Genomic DNA, 14363 nt, shown 5'->3' with positions numbered 1-14363 from the left:
GGCTTGTCTTGGTTTGGAAGCAGCTAACCATACAGTGTAGACTGGGCTCCCTTCTTCTAACTGCTGTGATCCCCTCCTCCAGTCATGTAAACAGTTCTTGGATAGCACTGAGCTCTTTCTATACAATCTACTGAAATTAGCACAAACACTATTGCATCGCATCTCACATCTTGTTTTCATTCTGTTCTCTTTCTAGAGGTCCTAAACTTTGTCTCATAGATTTCATCATTTTTCATGCGTAAGTCTTTATTCTTAGAGAAGGGTTACAGAGTAGGATGATGCAGTCCTGAGATGCATACATTCACCATGGCTATAATTTCACTCAAGAAACCCCAGAGGTGCCATGTGTAGGGTAAATAGAGTGTCCTCAGAAGAAATGGAATCTGCCATTCCATATGTGTAGCAGAGGAAAACAAACCTTAAAGTTTGGGGTTTTTTTACAATTTACAATTTTCAAACCAGAGTTATTACATTAGTGACTTAGACAGTTTCTGAGATGGAGTCAAATTGATATGATCTGTTTGCAGGCTACACTCATTCATTCAATCCTTTCATTGAGATGAATCCTGAGTATTTTAGAAAATTCTCTCTTCAGGCCATGTGTTTGTGGGAAAGGGTAATACTGTATTGTTCAACAGTTAGTAACTTATAAATAATGTCATCTGATCCCATTCCAGGTACTAATTCATATTTATTTTTAGAAAAAAATGTACATTGGGTTACACTGAGATTAATTTCTCTGCTGGGAGCAACTCTAGGGCTAAAAGCAGGTTTCGTGAGAAGGCTGAATTGACTCTGTCTGCTGCTGACACTGGAAGGTCTTAAGGGATCAAAAAATAATATCTTTGGGGTTTCCAGCACATGGGAAACCAGTAAGGCAATCACTGGGTTTTCAGGGTAACAGGATCCGTCACAACCTTTGTATGATCAAGTCAAGAGAGCCGTGTTTGCCTTTCTCTAAGGATATAGGTGACTCATTTCTCCCACTGCTATCTTTTGGAGAATATTTACAATTTCCAAGAGAGGAATAAATGACCTTCAGTGACAAATATGGTCACAATGACCGTGTGAGACACTGGGCCAGAGCAGGGTCATGTTAGCATAGCTTTAAATATGCAGCATATTTCAGTTCCATGCAAGGACTTGAGGCCTGTTGTACCCAATTACCATATACTCACTTGCTTACCTGGCAAGACCAGTTTAGTACAGAGTGTGAACAAGAAGCTATGGAATCACATCTATGACACTTGTTGGGAACATATCTATCCCATGATGAACAGAGAAGTGAACATTTTTCACTGAATTTGGTGAATATTTTGTCACTTTTCCAATAACCATAGCAGTAACAGCCTGGAAAATTAGACATTTTCAGGAGATTTGCTCATTCCTCTTTTTTTAAAAAGATTTTATTTATATATCTTTAGAGGCGAAGGGAAGGAAAAAGGGAGAGAAATATCAATGTATGGTTGCCTCTCGTGAGTCCCCTGCCAGGAACTGGCCTGCAACCCAGGCGTGTGCCCTGGCTGGGAATTGAACCGCAATCGTGTGGTTCGCAGGCCCATGCTTAATCCACTGAGCTACACCAGCCAGGGCAATTTGCTCATTCTTATCCCCAGAGGTTATATGTACAGCCAGCACCATTTTAACTAGACAGCAGACATCAGGCTGATGACAGATTCTACCATGTACATTTGAATCAGGCCCAAGTATCAGCTTGATCAACACAGAAATTATACTCCATGAAAACCCAGAGAACTGGCTCCTCTAATCTTGTTACTAGGATTACTGGTGTCAGCATGAATTGTTCCTTAGAAAGAAATTCACATACTTTTCTTACCCACCCTCCCTGCCATCAGTTTGAGAGACTGATGAAACAGGTGGAAATAACCCTGAACTTGGTATCAGGTGCCCTGAGCTATTCTTAGTGATCTTGGGCATGTCATGTTCCCTTGAATTTCAGTTTCTTGTTGGCCTCCTCCAGCTTTAATTAATATTCTAACAAACCTGAAAATTGGCACAACTCTGATGCATTGTTAAGCCACAAAGAACGAGGCTGACCAAAATGTTACGATGGGTGTGAGCATTTTCTTAGATTTTTCTGGGTTTCGATTCCTCATCTATAGGGTTTCCTAAAGCCTGAAAACCGTGTCAGATTGTGATATTTATTCATTACTTCTCTCCCTGGCCTTTTGCTGTGTAACACTGCTGGCCTCCTAGTATTGCCCACTTTCCTTCTTCACAGTTAGTTGACGGTTGTAATGATATCTGATGGTGTACGATCAATGCTGCATGAGAAATGCAAGGCATATCCCTGTGCAAGTGATGTGTAGTTTAAACAAGAAACTGATTCACTAAAAAAAAAAAACATTAAAAAATAAGAAAGCTATTGGTTTTGCAAACCAACGTCACACCAATAAATTCAATTAAAAATTTGTAAAAATTTAAAAAAACACTCCACAGTCCTGAGATTGTGACTGTAATAGAATGGAGAAGTGGAATGAGCACTGAAATGGAAGTCAGGACACTTGATCCTAATTCTAGCTTTGCTAATTACTCTCTATGTGACCATGGATGAGGCCTGTCTTCTCTCCTCAGTTTCCAAATCTGTAGGATGAATGTGTGGGGGAAGGGGTGAGGGCTCGATGCTCTAAAAGTCAGTCATTCTCTACTCTGCCTTTTCACAGTGCCCTCAAGGTCTTTCTGCTGAACCTATTTATTATTGTTTTTGAAGCTCCACTTGGGAGTGTCGTCAGCAACCATTTATCCTGTCAAGTGGGAATCATGCTGGGTGGCTTGCTTGCATCTACTGGTCTGATCCTGGGCTCCTTTGCCACCAGTCTGAAGCATCTCTACCTCACTGTGGGAGTTCTTACAGGTAAGGGCACATCGTACCACTTGTCTCGCCCTGCCGCACTCAGGGGTTGGTCAGCACATCAACAGAGCAATAATTCATAAAGTATTCACTTTGTTAGATGTGCAATTTAGCTGACCTAGCTTATGAAACAGAAGAACTGGAATTGCCATCGATTGTATGACTATCCTAAAAATGCACCACTACTTTAATTCAGCCACATGATAAAAGTAGCTGCTGGCTTTCCCTTTGGCAGCAGCATATGGACGAGATTCTGTACTAAGAAGCACAAGATATTAGCCAGGGCAACATAAATCTTCGACAATGATCATTCTCCCAGTATCTTTGACAAGACATTACAATACTACCTGCCGTTGACTCGCGTAGCCTCTTCTTCATAGTGACTATGATTGTCCAGTAAATGCGGGTTTCCAACTTTTAAAAAAAGCCCCCTTTTGTGAAGATTCTCATATTACACACTCTCTCTCTCAATGTTATAGAAGTATACTTTAGAGAATCATAATGAAGCCCAGAGAAAGAGAAATAGCATATGTGTATTTCATAAGGGGACCGGGTAGGTTCAGGATGGGGTTGGCTGGTGGGACTGGAGTGGCAGTTTGTCCCCCCACTCTGAGGGGTGTGGAGGGCAGCACTGACCCATGTCCAGACATGGTGCCACAGGGGTAGTGTGATCAGGCCAATGAATGATACAACTCATAGAGAGGCTGTACATCGAGCTCTGTCAGCACAAAAAGGTCCCATGTAACCCGTAGGGCCTGCCTGCTAGGGTGTTCAGTCTCCCCAGTTTCCCAGGGACTGTCCTGGTCGCAGCACTGAGTCTCACACCTGGGCCACCCTTCAGGTGAGGCCAGTGGGGACCACTGGTCCCCCTACACTGCAGATGGCCACAGGAGCTGGAGGGGGTGTTCTGTTTTTCCCTTGACATCAGATGCCATGAATTCCAGGTTTAAGGCCCTTCAGATTTTCTTGACTTAAAAGGAATAGACACTGAAAGTCTTTAAGAGGCTTTCTGCTGACTTTAAGGGATATTTTCAGGTTATTATGTGCGCGCATGATGTTCATGTATAAAATTGGTACAGTGTTTCCCCATGATGTGAAAATACTCTGGGACTTTCATGGGGTAATACGTGCTATTACATCCCAACTCCAGAATGATACAGCTTAGCAGACTTGTGTCTTCACAGGGAGCCGAGATTTGAGGCAATTCTCTGGATAATTTTAAGTTAAAAGGAGGTGTTGTTGGGGTGAATGAGTTTCTTAGGTCAGCATTATCCTAATTTTTTTGTTAATTCAAATTTAGATTGTATGATACTTTTTAAGTTCTTCATTTCATTTGTTTTAAGAAGTCATGGTTTTTTTTTCTTCCCAAGAAGAAAGTCATATATTCGCTATACTTCCCAAATTGTGAAATGACTGGTGAGGGGAGAGTCTTTTATAGATTGGTGTAGAAAGCAATTTTAAGAGGGCCAACAGAAGGTCAGGTTGTCTTTAACACAAATAACTTCATTCTGAGATATTTTCTTTCACTGGCTGTTCTGGGTGTACCAGCACTCACAGAGTTCTCTTTATCCCCAGGCCTTGGATTTGCACTTTGCTACTCTCCAGCCATTGCCATGGTTGGCAAGTATTTCAGCAGACGGAAAGCCCTTGCTTACGGGATCGCTATGTCGGGGAGTGGCATTGGCACCTTCATCCTGGCCCCTGTGGTTCAGCTCCTTATTGAACAGTTTTCCTGGCGGGGAGCACTGCTCATTCTTGGGGGCTTTGTATTGAATCTCTGTGTCTGCGGTGCCTTGATGCGGCCGATTACTCTTAGAGAGGACCCCAGGACTCCAGAGCAGAACCATGTCTGTAGAACTCAGAAACAAGACTTCAAGCGCGCATCTCCCTGTTCAGTTTTGACTAAAGAACGGATGCAAACCTGCCTCTGTTGCTCTTTGCAGCAAGAATACAGTTTCCTACTGATGTCGGATTTTGCTGTATTAGCCATCTCTGTTCTGTTTATGGCGTACGGCTGCAGCCCTCTCTTTGTGTACTTGGTGCCGTACGCTCTGAGTGTTGGAGTGAGTCCCCAGCAAGCTGCTTTCCTTATGTCCGTACTTGGGGTGATTGACATCGTTGGCAATATCACGTTTGGATGGCTAACCGACAGAAGGTAAAATTTATGACACCACAGTTGGTTCCCCATCAGGGAACAGTTCACCCCCTTTCCCTGTAGAATACCTAGGTCTGCATAATGTTAACAAGTTTTCAGTGTCTGAAGGCCACACCCCTGCTGGTTCGTGTAGTCAGAGGGTAGCAAACTTTTTCTGTAAAGGCACAAAAATAGTAAACAGTTTTGGATTTGTGGGTCATCTGAGCACAGCTACCCAACTCTGGGGGCGTGGCCCCAAAGCAGCTGTAGACAGTATGTGTACAAATGGAAGTGGCTATGTTTCAATAAGGCTTTATTTTTAGACTCTGAAATTTGAATTTTTCATATAATTTCGACAAGTTACAAAATATTGTTCTTTAGATATTTTTCCCTACAACTGTTCAAAATGGAAAAGCCATTTTTAGTGCACAGATAGTGCAGAGCAGGTCGGGGCTGGATTTGGCCGTAGTTTGCTGACCCCAGCTCCAGACGGTTTAGGATGGTGGGGATCTCTGAATTTCCAAACAGTAGGGCAATTGGAAGTTCCGGTAACAGACTAAATTGCATCCTAAGTCAAGTCAGTCCTCAGGTAAGACCACTTCCGGCTGGATGTCTCAGTTTTAGTTTCTTTTGATCCACAGCAGAGAGGGCCTGGCAGCAGAGGGAGGAGCCGAATCCAGTCTAGGAGGGAGGATCCGGGTCAGTAATACCACCTTATCTGAGGCCGCACATCTGTGTTTGACAGTGCAAATAGCAAATCCTTACGTTACAGTTTTTGGATTGGAACACCAAAGTTATAAGAAATCTACTGAGTAGTTTTTTCAGCTAATGCTTATCAGTTTGAACTGAAGACGGCACGCTACTCTTCTTCTCCTAAATGATGGACTCTTCACCTTTGGGTTATGACCCGCGAGAGCTATTATCCTGTAGCTTCTCACACATTATGTCTTTGGTAATTAATCAGGACGCAACTGCCATTCTGCAGTGTTATGATATAATACATAGGGTTAATTCCACATTTTTAATGGTTAAGGAAGATGGGGAGAGCAAGCAGTATTTGTTTTTACAATCAAATAACTCAACGAGAAGCAGCCTGGTGTGGGTCTGATAGAGGGATCTCTGGTCTGATATGTACAGCACCCAAGTTCCTGTGCTGGCTCTGCCCCTCATTATCTCTGGGTCCTGGAAAAATCACCCAACCCTCATGTCCTCAAGGGTCTTCATCTGTAAAATGGGCCAGTGCAATATTTGCCTGTAAGCCTCACAGCATTTTGTGAGGCTCACGTGAGGCTCTCGGTGGAAAAACATCTGCGAAGCATAAACCGCTAGTGCTGATATTATACAGAGTCTTTGAAATAATGTGTATCATAGATGTGTGTGGAGCTACAGAGAGAAAATACTAAGGGAAGTACCACTGGGGAGGTCTTGAAATAAGACTTAGTCCTAGTACAAGACCATCATAGTCTCTGGCAAATCATTTTGATGTCTTCATATTACATCTTTGTGTAACCACTTAGGTTATTTATTAAGCATATATGTTATGCCAGATGTCCATGGATGACATATCTGAAAGCATCTAATATGGTAGACTGCTAGAAAATATTAGTGTCTTGAAACTCTACACGTCATTTTATGACTATCTTTGGGGTAATCCTATGAGATAGGTAACTTCTCCCTCTTATAGCTAAAGAAATTGAGGATAGAGCTAGGCAGTTAGTAGGTGATGGAACTGGATTCAAACTTCTTTCTAATTTTAAAGCATATATTATTTTCGACCACACCAACTTTCCTGGGGAAATAAATTCTTACATTTGCATATGCCAAGAGAAAGACAGGAATATACCTGGAACTAATAAGACATAATACTGAATGTCAACTGTAATTGAGAAGTAAAATAAGAAAGCTAGAAAGACAACACAGATCATGCATGATGGGGAAGCCATCTTTATGAATGACTGCACTGTTTGCAGCCGTGTGGCCGGGCCCTAAAGCTCTTTGGTACAATCCGTGCGCACTGCACTCATTCTTGTTCTTCACGTCCACAGGTGTCTAAAGAATTACCGATATGTTTGCTACCTCTTTGCCGTGGGACTAGATGGACTCTGTTATCTCTGCCTCCCACTGCTTCAAACTCTGCCCCTGCTCGTGCCTTTTTCTTGTACCTTTGGCTACTTTGATGGTGCCTATGTGACTCTGATCCCAGTAGTGACTGCAGAAATAGTGGGGACCTCCTCTCTGTCGTCAGCCCTCGGTGTGGTGTACTTTCTCCATGCAGTGCCCTATTTGGTGAGCCCACCCATTGCAGGTAAGTTCCCGGAGAGAACCCCCAACTGCCTCTTGTCTTTGTTGTATTTGATGTATTGTTGTATTAACTCAGACACAGAAAATGAGGATGGGAAGTAAGTTGGGGAACAGTGCAAGAGGAAGGGATGCAGGAGCCACCAAAACATCACTTCAACCCTTGTTTTGTAACCTAACCAAGTAGGGACCGTAGCTTCCTTGGAAAGAAAGTGTCCCATATTAGGGTCTTGGTTTCACTCCACACCGATGATAAGAGCAATGGAATTTAGCAGCTGTTCAGACTTATGTATCAAGTTGGACACACGTCTGACAGGAGTACAGTGTTCTAACAGGAGACAGGTGGTACAGCTGAAACAAGTTGCAGTGAAGGGTCGTGAGTGCCAGCCAAAGGGTCTAGAGCCCTGTGTTCTTTAGAGACTGTGGATAGGTTTATGGTGTTTGTGCAGGGGGTAAGTATTGTAGAAAATGTAATGGAACCACTGATCTGGTCATTCAGGGAGAAGCAGTTAGGATTCCATTCTCACAGTTTGGGGGCAAACTGATAAAGGCCTAAACTGGGGCTGCCACAGCACAAAAATGAGCTCTGGGGGCAAGGAGGAAGTTTTGTAAACAACAATAACAACAAATCAACTGAATTTAGCATATGAAGGTGAAGCAGAGAAAAAAGTCTAAAATTACCTAGAAAATAATTGCAAGGTTAAAAGAAATAAGGAAGTTGAAGAAAGTGACCTTGCCAGAAAAAATAAATTTATTAATGTTAGGCATTTTGAAATATATGAAATACCCAATAAAATGACTGATAAAGCTTTTTAAGGATGAAATCTAAGCTTTTAGAGGGAGGCCAGATTTGACATACAGATTAGGGAGTCATCGGATAAAGCATCTAGAATGTTTTGCAAACTGTAAAGTGCTATAAAGATTTACAGGGTGATGAAACAAGTGATTCAATAAATATGTACTGCTTGTGGACACCTCACTGTGCTTGGTGTTATTGCTATAGTAACAAACAAGTCAGAACCTGTTCCTCCTTCCTGGAGTATGTGGTCTAGACCAGGGTCTCTCAGATTGAGGTCCTGGGGCCACCTGCAGTAGAATCCCCTGGCGCCATGGTGAAAAATGCAGATTCCTTGATTCTCCCTTTGTGATCTGCATCTTTGGGGGTGAGTTTCAGGAATCTGAAGTCTCAAGCAGCTTTCTTGCGATGCTCAGTCTTACTCAATTGAGACTAATTGGTCCAGCTTATGACCTGCCTAAAATTAAAACCAAAGGTCTCTGAAGACAGGCAAAAAAGAAATCAGCCAAACATTTGCCTAGAAGGAAAGAAGGGATGTTTAAAAGAAGGCAGCATCTCACTGCTGTTGTGTATAGATAGTTTAGGGTTACTTCCAAACCCCTGCAATTGCTAAAGCAGCAAACAGGGGAACTCTGGCTGTTTGATGGCCGCAGATGAAAATTCCTGGTCGGTTTAAACTCCATGATACAGGACTGTATGTTTAGTGCTTCTATGGAAACTGCCCCCAAATGTTACTGCCTCCTCCCTTCATAGCCAGTTTCTGTGTGCTAACCCTTAGGAGCAGTGTGATTCTGTTAAAAAGCCATGGGAGGTGAGATGGAATTGGGATTCCTAGATCTTTTTTGCAATCCAGGGTGTTTATTTGGCCAATCGGGCGTTGTACCTCATTGCCAGCCACTAGAGGGTTGGCATGTGAGTTATTGTGATACTCCTCTTACTTAATTACCTTTAAAAGGACAACTGTCTACTCAGTCACTCTCTTGTTTGGTGCTACAGAAATGAGGAACTAAATCACGAGATAACTAGAATATGTGAGAGTACTTTGGATTGCAGAGACGTTTGTGAGGCTTCTAACAATTTCTACGTGTCCTTTTGACTAATGGGTTTGAAGTGGGTGAGAGGAGACACCACATATATATATACATATGTATATGTACGCGTACATATATGTGTGTATATATATATATATATATATATACATACACTTCTTAGGTGGATTTACTTGGCATATATGTAAAGTCTAGAGAGATTTAACTCTTTTAATCAAAATACTTGCCTGTCAAAGTCTCATTTTACCCCATCGATTCCCTGATCATTGCAGCCCATATGTTGCATAGCACATGCCCTGGTTCCCCTCAAAATATACAGCTGGAATAGATGTTGAGATTTACCTGTTATAACAAGAGATTTTTTAAAAAAGCTGTGATAGTGGAATTATGCTTTCTGAAATTTGTATTTGCAACTTCTAAAATGGCCCAAAGTCCTATTTTTCAAACTGGATGGGGTACGATGATCAGAACCAATTGAAAATTTGGATTCTGCTTCATCCAGAAGCATGTATTAAAGACAGATGTAGTATGGGTGCTGGGAGTACTATTAGCATTTTGTATGACTATTTTCTCCTAGCACCCTAGATAATTGATCCCAACATCAATAATTTGAATGATGCTACTTTTATCTTTCTACTACATCTTATGGGATTAATAATAATAAATGATATTTATTTTGTGATTACTAAGAATGTAACGCTGTTCCAGGCACTTTACATAATAACAACAATCTATTTTAGAAGTTTCCCTAGAAAATAGAAAGCATTTTTTCAGTTGTTACACAGTGTTTTTAGGATATCTGCTTTTCGTGTCAAGATTATAATGGTGGCAACTAGCAATCCATTGTTATTATCCTTACATTAAATTTATTAATGCAAATTTACTTTACATTAAATTTTAAATTGTTAAATTATTATTAAATTTCAGAGTGGGTAACTGAATTTTCAACTCGGTGATGTGATTCTGCTGTTGCTTGTTACAGGGTGGCTGGTTGATGTGACGGGCAGCTACGCTGCAGCATTTCTCCTCTGTGGATTTTCAATGATATTTAGTTCTCTGTTGCTTGGATTTGCTAGACTTGCGAAGAAGATGAAAAAAACCCAGCTGCGGCTCCTTGCCAAAGAATCTGATCCCAAGCTGCAGCTGTGGACCAATGGATCGGTGGCTTATTCTGTAGCAAGTGAATTAGATCAGAAAGACGGGGAATCTGTGGCTCTTGCGGTGCCTGGTTACAACCCCACGTGACCAATGGCCTTGAGCCTGGAATCTGTGCAGCTGAGAGAGATGGGACCACTGGACTGTCTGTACTGCTAAAGCGTTTTATTTTGGCAGAAGCATTGCCTTCCAAGGAAATGGTTATTGTTGTTTTGTTAACATATTTATACAGGGAAATAGCAAATAACCAAGCAAGCTGGCCTGGCTCGGAGTTTCCTCTTTCAGGATTTGTATTCACAGTGGAACTCACATCTTTCAGGCAGTGAGCACCACTCCACAGAGAACTTTACGACATAGCTGATATAATTAGCTGCAAGGTATGACCAAAGCAGATGACACTGGGCAGCCACTTTGTCTCAAACACTCTGTCTCTCCATCTTTCCCCTTTAGTTAGAAAGGTAAAGGGAAGCATTGATTGATATGTAAGTTTGCTTACTTTCTGCTGTTTGGAGAAGGGGGTCAGCTTAGGTGTGGTAGTGGAAGGTGAAGATACCAAACTTTTTCACAGTGGAGCTTCTCATTAGGGTTATAAACAGGGTTGTTGAAGAATAGATTCTTCAAAAGGCAGTGATGAATACAGAATGGAATGGCTGTCTCCCCTCTGCTCCCCCGCCCCTCCTCCTTTGCTTCCCCTTGCTTTTGGCAATGGGTAGGCACCCCTTTGAGAATCCCAAGAATCATGGAACGCCATGGTTGGAAATGATCCTAAGGGTGGCTGGTAAGATCTTCTTTTTGGAATTACGAACTGGAAACTGAGAGCTTTTCCCTGTTATTATCATATACAATACTTTGTTTGAATTGGCATAACATACCAACTTGCAAGGGTAATTTCTACCTGAAATGTTAGACCAACACTTTCCTTTTTTTCTCCTTGGGAAAAAGCTCTTATTTAAATTGCAGGCACATTTCTGTTAAGGAATGGAAAAATGTTGGCAGTATTCCAATGGCCAGGAACTGAATTCCTGAATCAGCAGGTCTCTGGTGAGAGTTTTCTTTTCAGAGCAGACATTTAGGTTCATCATTACCCAAAACAAGACTTGGGGGTTTTGCTTGAATATATTATTCTTGAGATATTTTAAAGGTGAGATTCCTTTCTCGCTGTGTTACTTCCTGCTCGATTATCCACTATTCATCTCTTTGTGGATAATTATTAGAAACTTGGTGGACCTTTCCAGCAGAGTGATAAGGCATCTGGGGTCAACCTCAGTATCATAGCACTTTCCTAAATTATAGCTATGGTCAGGGGAGAGAGAGGAGAAAATTAAGAAGGCTAGTGGTGTGATATTTTACTGGCCCTGGCCAGGTAGCTCAGTTAGTTAGAGCACTGTCCTGATACACCAAGGGTGTGGGTTCGATCCCTGGTCATAGCACATAAGAATCAACCAATGAATACATAAATAAAGTGAAACAACAAATCAACATTTCTCTCTCTCTAAAAAAATCAATAAAAAATTTAAAAAGAAAGCTAGTGGTATACTATTTTACAGTTTATAGAACGTTTTCACATATATTAACAGATTGGATTAGGACAGTTTACTAATCCAATCCAATTAGTTTACTAATCCAAAGTACGCGACTTTCCTGTGGCCTGGGATAATTTCTGTCTTCAGATTAAATGAAAGGGGAAGGCACGGGTGGGGAAGAGAGGGCCGGGGCGGCTCCCTTAGTCTGTCTCTAACCATTGTAAATACACAGAACGGTAATCTGGAATGCCCAATTATGTTTCACTTGTACCTAGGGGCACCTTATACAGTTGAACAGGGATTTTAATTATTTAACGCATTTAAATCTGAATTCCGAGGAAATATTTTGACCCTGGTGGCCATTTAGTTCACTGTCCCCCCAGAGATCTCACAAATCCTCTGCCAGAGGTACTGAGAGGAAAAACCCAGCAATGAGGGGGATGCTAAGCTGACTAAGCATGTGCAGCAAGAGTCTTTGTCTATACTGGGTTATTTCATAAAATTATATATCATTACATTGCTTTCCGAATAAAATATTGACTTGATTTTTAAAAAGATTTTACTTTTATTTACTTTTAGAAAAAGGGTTAGTGAGGGAGAAAGAGAAGGAGAGAAACATCAATGTGTGGTTGCGTCTTGAGCACCCCACACTGGGGAACTGGCCCCCAACCCAGGCATGTGCCCCAACTGGGAATTGAACCACTGACCCCCTGGTTCACAGGCCCACACTCAATGCACTGAGCCACAGCAGCCAGGGCCTGACTTGATTCGATGGGAGAAAACTAATATTTCTTAGTTGTTTTCCAAAGAAATTTGAATGGTTACTTTTTATCTTTTTACTTGGTTTGAAAATTTAGTTTTGTACTTTGTCATTTGTAATTTTAAAACAATATTGGAAAATAGCTGTAAAAAGTCAAAATTAAAAATGAAGTTATGTATGTTTAGAATAGCACTTTACACTAAATGTCATTTCTTAAACCTTCAAGTCTAAAGATTTTTGAAATAAACTGTTATTAACATGATTATATATATTTTTCCTAGTAATGATCATAGTTACATTTTATCTGGTCCTGAAATGTAATTTCTCTAAAGTATTATAAATATTTATGAAAAATGAGAGATCAGAGCGTTTAAAAATTACATAAAATGTTTGGTTTTTTTTACTTTGTACATGTATAAATTTGTATTTCATTTTCCTTTTGGGGGCAGCATTTTTAAAGAAGCAGTAGAAAAATATAGATCTTAGAGACTATCATTGTCATCTACACAAAATGTTTCTATTAAGGTTACATGTTATTTTCAAATGGAGGGATTCATGAAAATGATGTGTTTTGTGGAATCAAAAAGAAAATTGTGGTGGGGTAATTAATCCTAGATCTTAAATGTTTCTTTATATTACTGCAAGTTCTACTCTGACATTGACGGAATAGGAAAGCAAAGGAAACTAAGTACTATAGATACACTGTACTGTTCAGCCTCTTTTACCCATTGTGATTTCTCTAATAGATCTGAAATTTGTACTAATATTTTCTTATTTAAAAGCTTAATAAAATGAGTTTTACAGTTATATTTGGAAATCTTTTCCCCCTGTGCCAGGGGCTTGGGTGGGAGGGTGAGTGGGCCTGTCTGCATCACACTAAGAGGTGGCCGCCGTGTACAGATGTGATAGCAATCAAATGGAGGGTCCAGCACAAAGAACGCCCCCTTTTATTACAAAGCTTTTACTGCCAAGTCATACGCATGTAATTCTGTGACATAACTATCACACTCAAGCACAGCACGTGACATTTTAGGTGAAAGCCTCAAATTAAAACGGTAAATTATTATACCCGTATCACCACTCTACCAACCACACTCAAGTGGGCCTTACTTCCGCCAGACTCTGTATTTTGCAAAAATCAGAACCATTTATGGGGCATTTCCAGGGTGTTAGCTACTGCGCCAAGCACTTCCTATGCACTGCAGTATTATTCAGTCCCCGTAATGATCTACACCATCACCGTTCTATTCTGGAGGTGCGGAGACGGGGCACCAGGTCCCACACAGTGACTCCGTAGCCACTGCACTCCCGGACCTCTAGGGAAATCCTGTAAAATTAGGAGGCTGTGTGATGCCGAAGGCTGCCTCTTTCCCTCCAGACCACTCAGATCGTCTTCTTATGTGGGTTTAGGAAGCCATTTGGAAATCGGGCCCTCCCTTGGGCAGATAAAATCATTTGGATTAAGCTTCAGTTTTCCAATTAGCATAGAGGGGAAGATTCCAGGTTGGAAATTTCCAAGCGTTTTCTCAAGAGTCTGGTTCTATGTATAAAGAGCCCACAGACAAAGACAATGGGGGCAGGGGAAAGATCGAATATGGGAGGTGGGGATGTTGAGTAGGGCAGGGGAGAGTAATGGGGGGGGGGGGTGGGGACAACTGTAATTGAACAGCAATAAAAGAGTCTGTCTGGTTCTATCAAGACCACTACTTCCAGGATAAGTGATTAACTCACTGTCTGTTGATCCAGCTCTCTCTTTGGGAACATTTGTGTCGGGGG

The 14363-nt window shown here is 41.4% G+C and overlaps 1 protein-coding gene across 1 annotated transcript in view; it reads left to right on the top strand.

Moving 5' to 3' along the window:
* Positions 1-11729, top strand: part of SLC16A12 (solute carrier family 16 member 12) — a 69509-nt gene extending 57780 nt beyond the window's left edge. The window contains exons 4-7 of the mRNA XM_037047308.1: positions 2732-2875; positions 4448-5027; positions 7052-7311; positions 10132-11729. Of these exons, the coding sequence (XP_036903203.1) occupies positions 2732-2875; positions 4448-5027; positions 7052-7311; positions 10132-10394 (1247 nt within the window). The 3' untranslated portion in view covers positions 10395-11729. The remainder of the gene's footprint in view (positions 1-2731; positions 2876-4447; positions 5028-7051; positions 7312-10131) is intronic.
* The last annotated feature ends 2634 nt before the right edge of the window (positions 11730-14363 follow it).

The sequence above is a fragment of the Sturnira hondurensis genome, unplaced genomic scaffold (genome assembly GCF_014824575.4).
Source record: "Sturnira hondurensis isolate 20B ecotype Veracruz unplaced genomic scaffold, ASM1482457v3 Scaffold0005563, whole genome shotgun sequence".
Classification (NCBI taxonomy): Eukaryota; Metazoa; Chordata; class Mammalia; order Chiroptera; family Phyllostomidae; genus Sturnira; species Sturnira hondurensis.
Note: the sequence above shows the minus strand (reverse complement) of the source record. Positions and strands in the feature narration are given on the sequence as shown.